The following is a 15,922-nucleotide window of genomic DNA, read 5'->3' as shown; positions in this document are numbered from 1 at the left end:
GAAAAAAAAGTCATTTTGGGGGTGAACTACTCCTTGAGGAACAATAGCTAGCTATTGTGTTAATATCATACGGCAGGGCTCTGCGAGTGTGTAAGAAGACAGAGAACATGTTAATATCATGTGTTGTTATGCAGGGCTCTGCGTGTGCGTAAGAAGACGGGTGGGGAGAACATGTTAATATCATTTGTTGTTACCGCAGGGCTCTGCGTGTGCGTAAGAAGACTGGTGGGGAGAACATGTTAAAGGCTCTACACCATGCATTTAAAAATAATTTATATAACATTGTTTTTCAAAAGGTTTGAGGCTACATTACTCCAGAATACAGAGCCCCTGTCATTTCTGCCTGGCTTTCAGAGCATTTTCAGCTGCAGTAGAACCTTGTCCTGAGTGGAAGGACTGTGCCCCACACTCCTCCCCACCTCCTGCTCAGCAGGCTTGCCCACCCCTCTCCAACCCTCTCCCAGCTCCTCCCGCCTCCTTCTCAGGCCTGCCCACCCCTCCCCAACCCCCACTCAGCACAGCAGTAGCAGTAGGTCCCGATTGTGATGTCACAATTTGGCCTGACACAATGGTCAGAAATAGGACTCACTCAATATCCCCCACGCCCCAAAACAGCCCTGCAGCACAATGTTGTTTTCCCCCAAACGGAGATAGTGGTGGTGAATACAGCTGGGCTAAAATGTAACGGGGAAAGCCCCAAGTGAGTCCCTTTAACGCTGCCTGTTGGGAGAACATGATGGCAACGTAACTGTAGATGAATGCCCTGGGCGGGTCGTGGGTCCAGGGATGTTATGGGCTTGTCAAGGACAAAACTGTGAGGATAGAAGGTGCTGTTGGGACACCAAAAAAATAGATAAAAATTCGAAAAATTAAAATTAATTGTGTAGTCCCTTTAATATCATGTGTTGATATGCAGGGCCCTGCGTGTGCGTAAGAAGACGGGTGGGGAGAACATGCCGGTGCAGCTCATAGGGGACCTGCTGGCCTCAGAGCTGGCTCACATGCAGCCCTACATCCGCTTCTGCTCCTGCCAGCTCAATGCCGCCGCCCTGCTGCAGAGCAAGACGCACTGCACGCCCGACTTCAAGGACTTCCTCAAGGTGCCTCATGGGAAACAGAGTTCTTCTGCTGATGCCTCTAAGGCCGTGGTTTTCAACCTGTGGTCATATTTTATAGATTGTAATTAGAAAAAAAGAAAAGATGAGTGTTAAAATGTTTTCATTTACTGCTTTCGATTGTTTTAGCGATTTTAGTATTTTAATTTCAGTGGGTGGGGGCATGCGTATAAGTGGCTAAATATGTATTTTTAGACACAATATGCCGTCAATTTCTATATTACTGTTGTGTTTACATAAGTCACATCTGCCCATGAAAGATTGTGGTGCATCTTGGGAATGGGCTTATTGTGTCTAAAAAGAGATATTTAGCCACTTGCATGCATGCCCCCAACCTGGGGGCATGCATGCAAATCAGAATAGTTAAAATCACTAAAACGATTGAAAGAAGTAAATGAAAACATTTTATTACTATATTTTCTTTTTCTCTCTCTAATGACTATCTAAAATATGAACCCTTGTTGTAAAAAACTAAGTTGTACTTTAACCAAATGGACCCTTATAGATCGTTAACTCTTGAGAGTGATAAATGAAACCAAATGGACCCTTACGGGACAATTTGGTTTAATATTACGCTCTCAAGAGTTGAATTATTGTTAAACATCTGCATTACTTAATCTACAAGGTCTGAGAGGCTAAATCTCAACAAATGGCCAACAAATAAGGGACCTTGATGTGAAAAAGATTGAAAACCACTGCTCTAATGATACGCCACCTCTCTTTTGGCTGCTCGCACCTTAGTTTTTTTAACTGAACAAATTGGAACCTGGCCGATATTATTGGCCCGGCACTTTTCCATGACATCGTCAGTATTGTCATTCATGCAACCGATGTTTCAAGGAGTCAAGGCACAAAAAGTGCTTGCAGATCTGTTATTTTAGACATCTGTATTTGTGTTACTATATTTTCTTTGTGTGTATTGTAATAATTCATCTATTATGTTATATCATATCAATGAAAAATTGTATCTCTGAAAAAGTTATTTGTGTCTATATTAATTAACCCTGATATTGTTGTTATTTATGTACATGCTCTGTCTCTCTGTCTCTGTCTCTGTCTCTGTCTCTCTCTCTCTCTCTCTCTCTCTCTCTCTCTCTCTCTCTCTCTCTCTCCCCTAACGAGCAGAAGATAGCCACTAACTACCGTTGTAAAGGAATGCCACTGTCCAGTTTCCTGCTGAAGCCCATGCAGAGGATCACTCGCTACCCCCTGCTGATCAAGAACGTGAGTTACACCCAACCATCCAGCCACGGGTGGAGTATTAAATACTCTCTACATACAGTAATCCTAGTCAAATACCACTCAACTAATCTGTACTGTACAAAAAAAAAAGATTTGAAGGTGCACTTTTTAACATTTATTTGACCAGTAAAACAAATTGAGACACAGTCTCTTTTTACAAGTGGGAACAATGTTATAGTGTCGCAGTTCTACCTTTGTCTGCTCATTTGATGTTGAACTTTGTGACGCGTTGTAAACTTGTGAAGTATAAAATTATTAAATATGGCAGTACTTCAAATGGTAAATGGTGCATTTATACAGCGCCTTTATCCAAGGCACTTTACATACATTATGCATTACATTTCACCCATTCACACACACACATTCATACACCGATGGCAGAGGAAACCATGCAAGGCACCAACCTGCTCATCAGGAGAAGTTGAAGTTCAGAGTCTTGCTCAAGGACTCTTCCACACTAACTCTTTGGGAGCTCGGGATCGAACTGGGAACCTTTCGGGAACCCTCCGTGTTCTAATGACGGTTTCTCTACTCCTGAGTCGGGAAACCACTTATCTCCAAGTTTCAAATTTGTACCTATATTTCGTTATACAAGACTGTCGCACAAGACTAGTGAAAATAGCCGATCTACAAGCACACAACACCTCTCATCGTGAGGCGTTGTGTGCTTGTAGATCGTCTATTTTCACTAGTTTAAATCATTTTTAAAATGATAAATACAAAACGAACGGTTTTGGACATACAGGGTTTCCACCCGACCACAACGATATATCATTACAAAGCCTTAAAGACAAACAGAAATGTACGTTTTCATTTGTGTACATGTTCCAACGTTCCTTATTGATGGTGTTGTGTTGTGGGGGCGTGGCGGGGGTCCCTCAGATCCTGGAGAACACCCCAGAGGGCCACGCGGACCGGGGACCCCTGAAGGAGGCCCTGGAGAGGGCGGAGGAGCTGTGCTCGCAGGTCAACGAGGGGGTCCGCGAGAAGGAGAACTCTGACCGGCTGGAGTGGACCCAGAGCCACGTTCAGTGTGAGGGGCTGATAGAGGTACACGCACACACACACACACACACGCACACATGCACACGCAAGCACACACACATGCACGCGCACACACACACACACACACACACACACAGAGCCATGTGCACAGTGAGGGGCTGATAGAGGTGCACACACACATAAAGTGTTAAAAAATCATTCGTTGCTACCTAAGTCAATTGTCACGTCATAACACAAATAGTAATACTTCAAGTACAATTCATCAATGCAGTGCCAAAACAAGAAAAAGTGTCCATATCCCAAAAAGAGTCCATAATAGTCAATGCTACATACCGTACTTATCTTACTGTTATGACAAACACGGATCCTAATACTTAATACTACTTAATAATAGTGCAGAGCCAAACAGAGGTGTCCAATGGGTGTGTCCAAAGTGTCTCACTCAATGCCAGGATTAAATCCATCATGGATATCATTTTGGGGGATACCCGCCATCGATCACGCAAACAGACTCAGTCTTTGTGATTCTGTGGAAAAAAAGTTACAGGAGAATGAAAAAAATAAACCCTGCTCCAGCATTGTTTAAATTGGAGTGTGTTTTCTCATACACACACTTGCCTTGTTGTATGTATAGTCCGAGTGTTTCAGGCAAAAATCGTGCACTTTATGAAAGAAGCATAAAATTTGGCACACAGTTAGAACATGCCATATGGAACATTTTTGGCTATAGGGGCATCGCAGATTTGTCTTGGGAAACTTGTGGGAGCCAATCAAAGTTGGGCTCTCATAGACTTTAATATAGAGTAAAATAATACAAAAAATAAATATGCTTTAAGTAGCATGTGAGGGGTCAAACTAGGTTTTTTTCGGGATTCTGAATCCAATGCAAGCATTTGTTTTGCACGAAAAACATTCCTTTCCAAGAAACGTCCACCACAAAACTGTGAAAAGTGATGACTCATCACTAAATCATAGTTTTATTGCCAAATTATGGGGTCAGTTTTTAGCTCAAGGAATGTTTTTCCTGCAAAACAAATGTTTGCATTGGATTCAGAATCCCGAAAAACACCTAGTTTGCCACCTCAAATGCTACTTAAAGCATATTTATTTTTTGTATTATTTTTACTTTAGCCCAACTTTGATTGGCTCCCACAAGTTTCCCATGACAAATCTGCGATGCCCCTATAGCCAAAAATGTTCCATATGGCATGTTCTAAATGTGTGCCAAATTCCATGCTTATTTCATAAAGTGCACGATTCCATCAAAATACTGCCCGAAACGCCTGGACTAGAAGCAGCCTGCATGTCCAGGACAAATGTCCCTCAGGACCCAATACAAATAATCTTGAATCTTGAATAAGACATCATTGGCTCCCAGGACCACAGCAAAAAAAGACACCTCAGTGTTTAGAGTTAATGGGTTAATGGTTTAACGTTATGTCTGTGGCCCCTGCAGCACCTGGTGTTCAACTCGCTGACCAACTGCCTGGGTCCCCGCAAGCTGCTGCACAGCGGCCGTCTCTGCAAGACCAAGAGCGGCAAGGAGCTGGTGGCCTTCCTGTTCAACGACTTCCTGCTGTTGACGCACTGCAACAAGCCCTTCTCCTCCTCCTCCGAGAGGCTCTTCAGCTCCAAGACCAACGTCCAGCTGAAGATGTACAAGGCGGTGAGAGCAGCGCAGAGCGGGGGGGGCGGGGGGGACTACTTTTAAAATATATTTTAATCAGGGGTTACCTTCAACGTTTTCAGGCCATGGACCTCTTAGCTGAGAGAGAGATGAAGCCAGCCCTCTACAAACAGTATTGTATACATTTGTGATTTAGATTCAGATAGAAAAGTCCCTCTCCAGACCTTGAATGCAGTTTTTACTATGGTGAAAGAAATGCAAATGCCCTCTTTTCATGCCATACCTGAAGGCAGCATTCAAGAGAATTGCCTTGTCCAAACTCTCCTGAACCTGAACGCAGCGTCTTATGTTGAAAGAACTGCCCTCTCTGTATATAAATCCATGCCGTTATGCCACACATCTCCAGTATTGACTTGTTTATGCTTAGTTCAGTGTTGTATCAGGCACCGAAAATAGCCGACCTCCAAGCTCGACGCGTTGTGTGTGAGCTTGGAGGTCTGCTATTTTCGATATTTTCACCAAAAGGCCCTTTTGGACATTTCGGCCCCTGCCTCTCTAACATTCTCTGCGCGTCCCCGCTTGCAGCCTCTCTTCCTCAACGAGGTTCTGGTGAAGATGCCCGCTGACCCGTCCAGCGACGAGCCGCTGTTCCACATCTCACACATAGACCGGGTTTACACTCTGAAGACTGACACACTGCACGAGAGGTACGCACGCGCGTACACACACACACACACACACACACACACACACACACACACACACACACACACACACACACACACACACACGCACACACACTCTTATGCATCCTTGTTTCTCTTTTTCCTCCTCTCAACGTGACAGAACCTCGTGGGTCCAGAAGATCAAAGCAGCTTCAGAACATTTCATCGAGACGGAGAAGAAAAAGAGGGAGAAGGCTTACCAAGGTACCGTGTGTTTGTGTGCGTGCGTGCGTGCGTGCGTGCGTGCGAGCTTGCAATACTATCTTTGTGGGGGCCCACAGGTTCCCACAAAGTTAGTACAATCGGAGAAAAATACCTTGTGGGGACAAATGTTAGTGTCCCAAAGGTAAGGGTTAGGTTTAGGGGTTAGGTTAAGGGTTAGGGTTAGGGGTTAGGTTTAGGGATAGAGGTTAGGGTAAGGCCACAGGACTTGCATAAAAATGAATGGAATGTCCCCACAAATATAGTAGACTATGTGTAATGTCCCCACAAAGTAGTAATTGCAAACCTGTGTGTGTGTGTGTGTGTGTGTGTGTGTGTGTGTGTGTGTGTGTGTGTGTGTGTGTGTGTGTGTGTGTGTGTGTGTGTGTGTGTGTGTGTGTGTGTGTGTGTGTGTGTGTGTGTGTGTGTGTGTGTGTGTGTGTGTGTGTGCACGTGTGCATGTGTGTGAGTGTGTGAGAAGACGTTGTACTTTTGGTGCTTTAAGTAGAGTAATTTTGAAACCAATGTTTGCTTTTTCTATTGCAGTATTGATACTTTTACTTTACTTAGTTAGAGAAAGATTTTAGTACTGTTCCCACCGCTGCATGTCCATGGTCTCTCCACAGCACGTTCTCTGAAGTCCAGCGGGATCGGTCGTCTGCTGGTCACCGTCATCGAGGCTCAGGAGATCAAGGCTTGCAAACCCAACGGTGAGACACTTTATACTGAGTAAGGCTGGGCTATATATCGAAAACATATCAATATCAAGGTATCAACATGCGAGGTAGACATACCGACTAAGACAGCTTGAAAGTAGGTATTGGTGTATGAGTCAAAATGAATGAACAGACACTATGCATGCACGCAGCACATGCAAAGCAGTCCAGCTGTAACCAGGTGTGGTTATTTCAATGAAACCATTGTTGGAAAATGGAAATAAGGCATTCCATTTCTTTATGCTATGTGTACTGTGCAGTGTGCATGCATGGATATGCTATTCATTATCTGGGTTAAGCAGGCAGTGGACCTAAAGCAGAACAAACATTAATTGTTTTTACTAATATCGTGAGTAATATCAATATCGAGGTATTCAACAACGTTATCGAATATCGAAGGTTTTCCTAATATCGTCCAGCCTTAAGATGAGTAAACATTCTCATAAAGACTTTACACTTTTTTTGTAAATGATGTGTAAGTGATGTGACAATAATGTGACCTGCCCCCTGCAGGTAAGAGCAACCCGTACTGTGAGCTGACCATGGGCGCTCAGTGCTACACGTCCCGCGCCGCCAGCGACACCCTGAACCCCAAGTGGAACTTCAACTGTCAGTTCTTCATCAAGGACCTCTACCAGGACGTCCTGTGCATCACCGTCTTCGAGAAGGACCAGTTCTCACCCGACGGTGAGTGGCACGCCAGGAGGACATTATAGGACTGCATATGTGACCAAGTACGGTGCTTTAGGACACAAGGGGGCATTGGTTTTCAGCTTTTTGCAGATTATGAAAGTACAGAGTAACATGCTTTCAAATGTCATTCATTGAAATCTGAACCTATTTGAAGCACATATGTTTATTTGAATGTAGTTAAACCTCGAACCCTGAGTAAATGGCCCTCAAAGTTTGTCACACTACTGGCAGTCTGGTAAGGGGTGAGAACAATGGATTGTTAACTCCACCCCTCACCAGCCCTAACCTATTGCTGGTGATCTGCAGCTGAAACCTGAGAACCATAGCCACACATTAGTCAACAGAAACTGCAGATGCAAATGTTGGCTTTGACATTTTAATGTGTGGAAACACAAAAACACAGCTCTGTTTACAAACTAATTTAAGCTATTTAATGATTCTAAAACGGATGTCTGTTACAATGACAAGGTTCTCAAACAACAACTAGATAGATAATATGGAGAAAAAAAAGGATAAACATGAAAAATCCAAAACCAAACCTATTTTGTTACTTTGCTGGACTTCACAATTGCAGACACGAGGACCTTTTCTCCAGCCTCGGTCACATATGTATAACGTTTATATTTACCATCAACGATAACACAATACGCACACACGCTTGTGCACACGCACGCACACACGCTTACACACACACACACACACACACACACACACACACACACACACACACACACACACACACACACACACACACACACACACACACACTGAAGACTGATACATTTAATGAGAGGTACACAGACACACACACACACACACACATGCAAAAAACACAAACACATAGTTGAACGTTTAGTTTTGTCTGTTTCTCTGTCTAATCGTTTTCACGGTTTTGTGGCCTTGACCTCCTCAGACTTCCTGGGTCGCACGGAGGTTCCCGTGGCGACCATCAAGAAGGAGATGGAGAGCAAAGGGCCGGCGACCCGTCGTCTGCTGCTGCACGAGGTCTCTACGGGAGAGGTGTTGGTTAGACTGGACCTCCAGCTATACGATACGAAATGAAGTCTCTACAGGAGAGGTGTTGGTCGGACTAGACCTCCAACTATACGATACGAAATGAAGTCTCTGCAGGAGAGGTGTTGGTCCGACTGGACCTACAGCTATACGATACTAAATGAAGTCACTGCAGGAGAGGTGTTGGTCCGACTGGACCTACAGCTATACGATACTAAATGAAGTCACTGCAGGAGAGGTGTTGGTCCGACTGGACCTACAGCTATACGATACTAAATGAAGAGCATGATGACAGTAATCGATGGCCAAAACGCAAAACCTCCTATCTGAAAAATTCACTTTGTTGGGAAAATGAAAAAGAAAATGTGTGTTCAACATTAAAAAAATCTACTATTTCTAGTCACATGACATTTTTTGGAAAAATGAGGGGCAGAACGATCTTGCAGACAGACTGACCATGTGAAGCATAGCATGTTGTCTTCATTTCAAGTGAAATCCAAAAATCATGACATTTGTAGATAGGAGGTTTTGCGTTTTGGCCATCTATATCTGCCATGTGCAAATTCGAAGCCCAAAGCCAAACAGAAACATAACTAAATCGTTAATCGTAATTATTTGAGTGGCAATTAATCGCTGTGTAAAATGTCATCATTGTGACAGCCCTACATGGGAGAGGTGTGGGTGAGACTGGAACTGCACACACACACACACACACACACACACACACACACACACTCCAGAGCATACGTTTGTTCGTGCGCCGATTTTTATGGGAGCTCGGAGTGGGTTTCTAAAGAAAGTGCAAACTATGGGGGGCGTAGTCGGAAGCGATGTCGCCTCACAGCTAGAAGGTCCTGGGTTTGATTCCCGCTGGGGACGTGTTCTCTCCTCTGCGTCATCAGTGCCCTTACCCTAGGTAGAGCCTGTGTGGAGTTTGCATGTTCTCCCCGTGTCTCCCCCCCCCCCCCCCCCCCCCCCCGCTAGGTGATAAGAAGCGGCCTGCTCACTCCTCATGCACTGAAGGAAGCACGAGCTCAGTTCGGGGCTCTCCCCAGGTTGGCAGAGGGAGAGCAGAGCCCAGGATTACAGCTGGGTGAAAAATGGGTTACAAAATTGTGGGATCAAGCAAAATCACATGTTTGAGCGTGATTCCCGGTCGCACGGACTGGCACAAATAAATCCTCAACAGCGCTGCAGCAGAAGTGCACAGCGCACGTCCATGGCCGTGATTAATCATTAATCCACAGGATTTAATATTGTCCGTCAAATAAGACAATGTCTGCATAGCTGTCCATGTCCATCTAGGCGAGGAGCGGCACTTCCCCTCGCTCCACTCATATGCTCTGAGTCTGACGTGCGCGCACGCACGCACGCACGCACGCACGCACGCACGCACGCACGCACGCACGCACGCACGCACGCACGCACGCACGCACACACACACACACACACACACACACACACACACACACACACACACACACACATTCCTGTTGTGGGCATGTAATTATAGGCCAAAACAAAGGGGGGGGGGGGGAGAATACATTTAATACAATACAAAAAAAAAAAAAAAAGAATAAAACGCAGGTCTATCCACAACTTTCCAACATCCCATCGTGCATTGCGCAGAATGTGCAGGCAGCTTCCGGCGCCGCAGCCGAGAGTGATCTATAAGCTCACACCGGTTGCATCTGTGACGCGACGTGAGCTTGTGTGTCTGCTGTTAACCGGAAACAGGTGGATATCTTTTGTAAATTGTATGTGCCATACATCAAAGTATAATATGCACGTGGTTGAAAATGCAACAAAGTGATCAAAACACCTAGAAGTGCCTATACTTGTTTCAGATGATGCATTTGTGAAGATGATAAAATGAAGAAATAAAACTTACCGTGTGGAATGTGTGCTCATTCATTTGGTATTGATGTCTCCTCTGTGCCTTCCTGGGCCATGGCAATGTTCCTATTTCCTAGCCTGGTTAATAAACCAGACCGCACAACACCACCCCCTGGTGGTAGTGAAGGTGTAGTGTGGTCTGGAGCCTCACGATTGAGAATCCATTTCCACCAGCCACCAGAAAGGGTTAGCCAATCAGGGCTGTAGGGCTGTGCTGACACAAAAACATTCCCCCCCTCCCCTCTATGACAGGCATCAAACAGGTAGTTGTCTTTTATGCTTACATTGATTAGAGAGAACTAACGAGGTCTTGACACTGGTATGGCCCAATCAATTACCTTATTGCACAACCCCCCTTTGAAATTCAATGGGAGCAATTAAGAGCTCTGGCTGAGCTCACCAGGCTTTAGCCCGTCCCCCCAGAAATGGAATCTCTCCCTGCAACTCCAGACCAAGCCCCCAGAACCCTGGGGGCGCTTTGAAGCAAAAAGTACATGGTGGCCGTTTGAGGTACTGCAGTTGGGTCAACTATTCATACAGTTAGTTCAGTTGAGGCAGATAGCCCCCCGCTACCCCCGCCTCCCCGTTTCTCGCTCCCCGACCGTCGTGATTGGCTCAGAAGCCAAATAGTTGACCCAATACGTCACTTTTCAGAGGCTTTTCAAACGCGGAAGTACGCTTCATGCGCTGGGTGAGCAACTCAATGCAAGTGGACAGGCGGGGATATCAGTTGCCCTCTCTATTCTTATTATAACTCTATGCTCCAGACTCTCCTCCCAAAATGAAGTGTGTGATAAGAGGCTGGCACCGCCAGGCTACCTCTTTCCAGGGCTGGGCAGTAGCAAGAACCATATAGAGGGTATGCACGTCCACTGGGACCCGCCCCCCTAATCTAGACTGAGTGGCAAAACATTGAGCAGCATGGAGCATTGGAGTTTGGAAGTGCTAGTTGCAAATCACTCAACGGCACTGCATACCACCCGTTTCTAATTTGCACATAATGCAGGAGGCAGCAGGATGTTGTGTTGTAGAAAACGAGTGCTTACAAACTCTGACACTTGGAAAAATAAAAACCTGCACAGATTGTTTTGACAGAAAGTAGCTCACAACATGCCTATGGTGGATTTTTATGAAACAAAAACTTTGCAGATAGAAAGAGGATAATTCAAGCTTTCAGTACAGCCGCAATGTTGGTGAGTTAACTTTGTTTAATACAATCAGTATTTTCTGTCAATGGCAGAAATTAGTGTTTTGCCACTCAGTAGGCGTGTTCCCACATAACTTCCAGCAACAGTGATGTCACGTGCATATACCTTCTATTATTAGCTCTGCACGGACAGACCACCACTTGATGAGATTTAGTCGCTCAGACCCCACAACGTGGAATATTTTGGTTAGAGATTAGGGATGGGACGATATGAACATTTCATATCATGATTATTGTGACCAAAGAAATCACAATTTACAATATTATCACGATAATCAAAATCCATTATCCTGGGACGGAACATTTGCCAAAAAAATAGCAGATGTACAAGCTCACAATCGGCTATTTTTTGGCAAAGACATTTGATAGAGAGTGAAAAAAAAGACTGTATCAAGTACCTATATTAGAAGTACCTTTTACCAATTATAGAGGGTTTAAGTGGTGCCGGATATGCAGCTCAGCAAATAAAAAGGGGAATTAATCGCGATGCGATTATTGTGAGTGTTTTTTATCAGGATAAACGATAATATCGTGTATCGTCCCATCCCTATTGGAGATTCTGTCCACAATTCTATGCTCTATTGATGTTGAATAACATTGATAAAAGATAATTGACCAGTCGCGGAGGCCGCGCCCCCCACCGCTCCGCCCACGTTACTGTTGCTATGCCCGTCACGCTTTGACGCACCACGGCAGTCAGAGCCTGTCACTCAGACATCATCATGGACTTTATTCGTTCAGATCGATTCATGCAATTAAAATGATTAGTGTTACTGACCTTGGCAGCATGTGAGTTTCATCAAGTCTTGTCATATGAACTGAGAAAATATGTGTATGACTGAGAAAATATGTGTATGACTATACCCATTTTAACAAACACAATACCAAACACATTCTACAGTATGTGTTTATCAAGAAGCACTATGGATTTACTTCATCTAATATAAGTCAACTTAACACTGGACTGTACATAGTTATGTGTACCCCTGGTCATAGGACCAGTGGTCATAGGATCCCTAGTCATAGGACCACTATAGTCCTATGTCACGATAGGTAAGAGCTACGAACCCTTAACATTCACCCGCGTCAGCAGGTTAGCTACTCACCCTTAACAGTTACTGGAGTAAGAGAGGAAACAACCGCTTTGCCTACCCAGGATGGAGATGCGAGAGATTAGGAACATTTTTTGTAGCGGCTGCCCTTAAGCTGTACAACGAGACACATAACGGACGATTGAAAAGGACTTCCTTCCTAACTTAGACTGACGGAACTATTGCTGTATTGACTTTGACCTCTAAGGACCTTCCAGGGAGAGTGCTCATGTGCGTCTTCCGGTGACACACTTCCTAGTTTCTTCTTCTCTGAGCTGTTTTGTTTTTTGTTTTTTTCGCACTAATTTTTGACTTTGCACTATTAGGTTGTGTTGGTAGTTTCTGAGTATTTGCTTTGTTTAACAATGACAGTGAGATACTTGTTGCACTAACTAGCATTGACTGCTATGGTCTCTTTTTGTAAGACACTTTATGTATGTATACTTATTATTCGCCCCCTCTATTGATGCACCTTCTCTTTATTGGTACTGTACTGCTCTTGTTTTTTTCCTCTTATCTATCTTTTTTCTTAATTCTCTGTAACTTTGTAAATAACTGTATACTGCTGTGCTACAACTGGACAACTGAATTTCCCCCTTGGGATAATAAAGGTATCTATCTATCTATCTATCTATCTATCTATCTATCTATCTTAACATTCATCCGCGTCAGCAGGTTAGCTACTCACCCTTAACATTCATCCGCGTCAGCAGGTTAGCTACTCAAAGAGAGTGGAAAGAATGGACCGTCGAACAGATGCTATGTCGCAATATCGACACGCTCCCCCTGCATCTAGTGTCCAACCAACTACTGTCTCAGTGTTCGCCACATGTTGAATGCTTGTCTTCCTTGCCACCTGCATGCACCAGTGGCTCCAGAGAATTGTGACTGGGGGGGCTATGGGGGAGCTGGGTTTTTTAGAGCGGAGGCTAATTCATTTTGGCAGCAAACAATAATGAATATATGACAAACAAGATTCACTCGCTTGGGGTGTGGATAACTGAACACATCAGATCATTGGCAGTTTCCAGCTCCAAATCTGAGGACTCTAGCTGTATTTTTCTAGCAGTATTCTGATTGTCTTAAGTACCTTAACTTAAAGTCCATACTGTCTCCGACCAACGAACCTTTCGTCATAAGAGTTCCGACTTTCTGACGTGCAGCTTTCCAAACTCTAATTCGGGTTAATGCTTTTCAGAAGATGCAAGTGACGTTTTTTTTGTTGAACCGGACCTTTCAGACGAAAAGTTTGGTGGTCGGAGACAGTATGGACAGGCCTTTAAGTTAAGGCATAAGAGCCGGTACTTAAGACAATCGAAATAGAGCCCTAGGTGATCGTATGCTTTCCAACATAAAAAAGTATGCTTTTATAGCATGGTTTACATCGAAGTCAGTCAATTGTCTCTCACATATTCATACTGTATATATTCTAATCATATTCCTTAAACATTTTTCGTCAGTATTGGGTTTGTGGGGTAGGGGGCTTAGGGGGTGCTAAGCCTTCAACAGGGGGGCCTAAAGCTCCCTCTAGCCGGAGCTGTGTGGAACTCCATATTTGGGCAAGACCGACATCATATTTGATGAGGTGAATTTATTTGTCAGCTTGACTTAAAAGCCAATTGCACAGAGTGTGAGGCGCATTAGTCAAAAAGAATACTTTGCACACTGTAAAACGGATGTATTAAATCGGACAAAATAAACCCTTTTTAAACCACTTTTCTAAACCAGTGTTTCACACTTTTATTCTCAGTGTGTAGAAATGGCGTCTGCCAGCAGTCTGCTGTCTGAAGAGCACTTCCTGTGTTCTATCTGTATGGATGTGTTCACTGATCCAGTCGTCACTCCATGTGGACACAACTACTGCAAAGCCTGCATCGCACATTACTGGGACATGAATGATGTGTGTCAGTGTCCACTGTGTCAAGAAAAGTTCCATAAGAGACCAAAAATATCCGTCAATACTTTGATTTCTGAGATGGTTTGTCAGTTCAGGAATCACAAGTGGAAAGCAGAATATGACGCAAAGACAGAGGCTGAAGTTCAGCAGATGATCCAGGAGAGACAAGTGAAGATTCAGGAGGTCAAACACTCAGTAGAGCTCAGCAGGAAAGATGCAGACACAGTGATAGCAGGCAGTGTGCAAGTCTTCACTGCTCTGATCAGCTGTATTGAGATGAGCCAGGCTGAGCTCATTGGTGGGATTGAAGAGAAGTATGAAACTACAGAGAAACAGGCTGAAGGCTTTGTCAAAGATCTGCAAAATGAAATAACTCAGTTAGAGAAGAGAATCTCTGAGCTGAAGCAGCTCTCACACACTGAAGACCACCTCCACCTCCTCCAGAACTTCACATCCATCAACACCCCTTCACCCACCAAGGACTGGACAAAGGTCAATGTCAATCAGTCTTCATATGTGGGGACTGTGAGGACAGCTGTGGCTCAGCTGGAGAAGACACTCAGTCAAGAGATGAAGAAGAAGGTGTGTGATGTTGAGCTGTGGAGGATCCAGCAATATGCAATGGGTGTGACTCTGGATCCTGATACAGCTCATCCCATCCTCATCCTGTCTGAGGATGGAAAACAAGTGAGTTATGGAAACATAAAGAAGAATCTACCAAACAACAAAGAGAGATTCTCTCCATGTGTCTGTGTCTTAGGAAAACAAGGCTTCTCCTCAGGAAGGTTTTACTATGAGGTTCAGGTTAAAGGGAAGACTGACTGGGATCTAGGAGTGGCCAGAGAGTCCATCAACAGGAAGGGGAGCATCGAACCGACCCCCAGCATTGGTTACTGGACTATAAGGTTGAGGAATGGACATGAGTACAAGGCTCGTGCTGACCCTCCAGTCCTCCTCCTTGTAAGAGAGAAGCTCCAGAAAGTGGGAGTGTTTGTGGATTATGAGGAGGGTCTGGTCTCCTTTTATGATGTGGAGGCCAGAGTTCATCTCTACTCTTTCACTGGCTGCTCCTTCACTGAGAAACTATATCCATTGTTCAGTCCCTGTCTTAATGCTGGTGGTAGAAACTCTGCTCCTCTGATTATCTCTCCTGTAAAATAAAAGTCTGGGTTTCCGAGGCTATCTCTCCTGACCTTTTACGCTGGTCTTGCCATGAGTTAATTTCATTAAGCTTAGGCGAAGGTTGGCCAGTGTGGGATGACACGGGACGTTTGTAAACACACACAGCGCCAGATGTAGGAGCAGTTAGCACCGCTCAAAAAAAAAAGCACACATCCTCTTTGGCACATATTGATATTTGGCTAACCAGACAAAAATAGGCAATCTTTCTAGTTTTACTTCTACTCCACCATTGTTGCTGTTTACACCACATAAATGGTGGCGGCACTCTCTTTTCTCTTCTTTTTTCATCACTAAAGACAAAAAAGAAAAAA

The 15,922-nt window shown here is 44.4% G+C and overlaps 1 protein-coding gene and 1 pseudogene across 2 annotated transcripts in view; both read left to right on the top strand.

The window, feature by feature from the left end:
* Positions 1-8,386, top strand: part of LOC308300130 (intersectin-2-like) — a 131,074-nt pseudogene extending 122,688 nt beyond the window's left edge. The window contains exons 29-37 of the transcript XR_013963377.1: positions 917-1,100; positions 2,241-2,339; positions 3,240-3,407; positions 4,819-5,028; positions 5,575-5,696; positions 5,836-5,918; positions 6,542-6,625; positions 7,145-7,318; positions 8,238-8,386. The product of XR_013963377.1 is annotated as an intersectin-2-like (transcript). The remainder of the gene's footprint in view (positions 1-916; positions 1,101-2,240; positions 2,340-3,239; positions 3,408-4,818; positions 5,029-5,574; positions 5,697-5,835; positions 5,919-6,541; positions 6,626-7,144; positions 7,319-8,237) is intronic.
* A 6,319-nt stretch (positions 8,387-14,705) lies between these two features.
* Positions 14,706-15,590, top strand: LOC308300785 (E3 ubiquitin-protein ligase TRIM39-like; the record flags this gene model as incomplete). Its single annotated transcript, XM_080744685.1, has 1 exon — positions 14,706-15,590. One exon carries the CDS (start codon positions 14,706-14,708, stop codon positions 15,588-15,590), a length of 885 nt encoding a protein of 294 aa, XP_080600811.1.
* Between the last annotated feature and the right edge of the window lie 332 nt (positions 15,591-15,922).

The sequence above is a fragment of the Nannobrachium achirus genome, assembly GCF_963921795.1.
Source record: "Nannobrachium achirus genome assembly, chromosome: 16".
Classification (NCBI taxonomy): Eukaryota; Metazoa; Chordata; class Actinopteri; order Myctophiformes; family Myctophidae; genus Nannobrachium; species Nannobrachium achirus.
The sequence above is the reverse complement of the archived record's forward strand: the minus strand, read 5'-3'. Positions and strand labels throughout refer to the sequence as shown.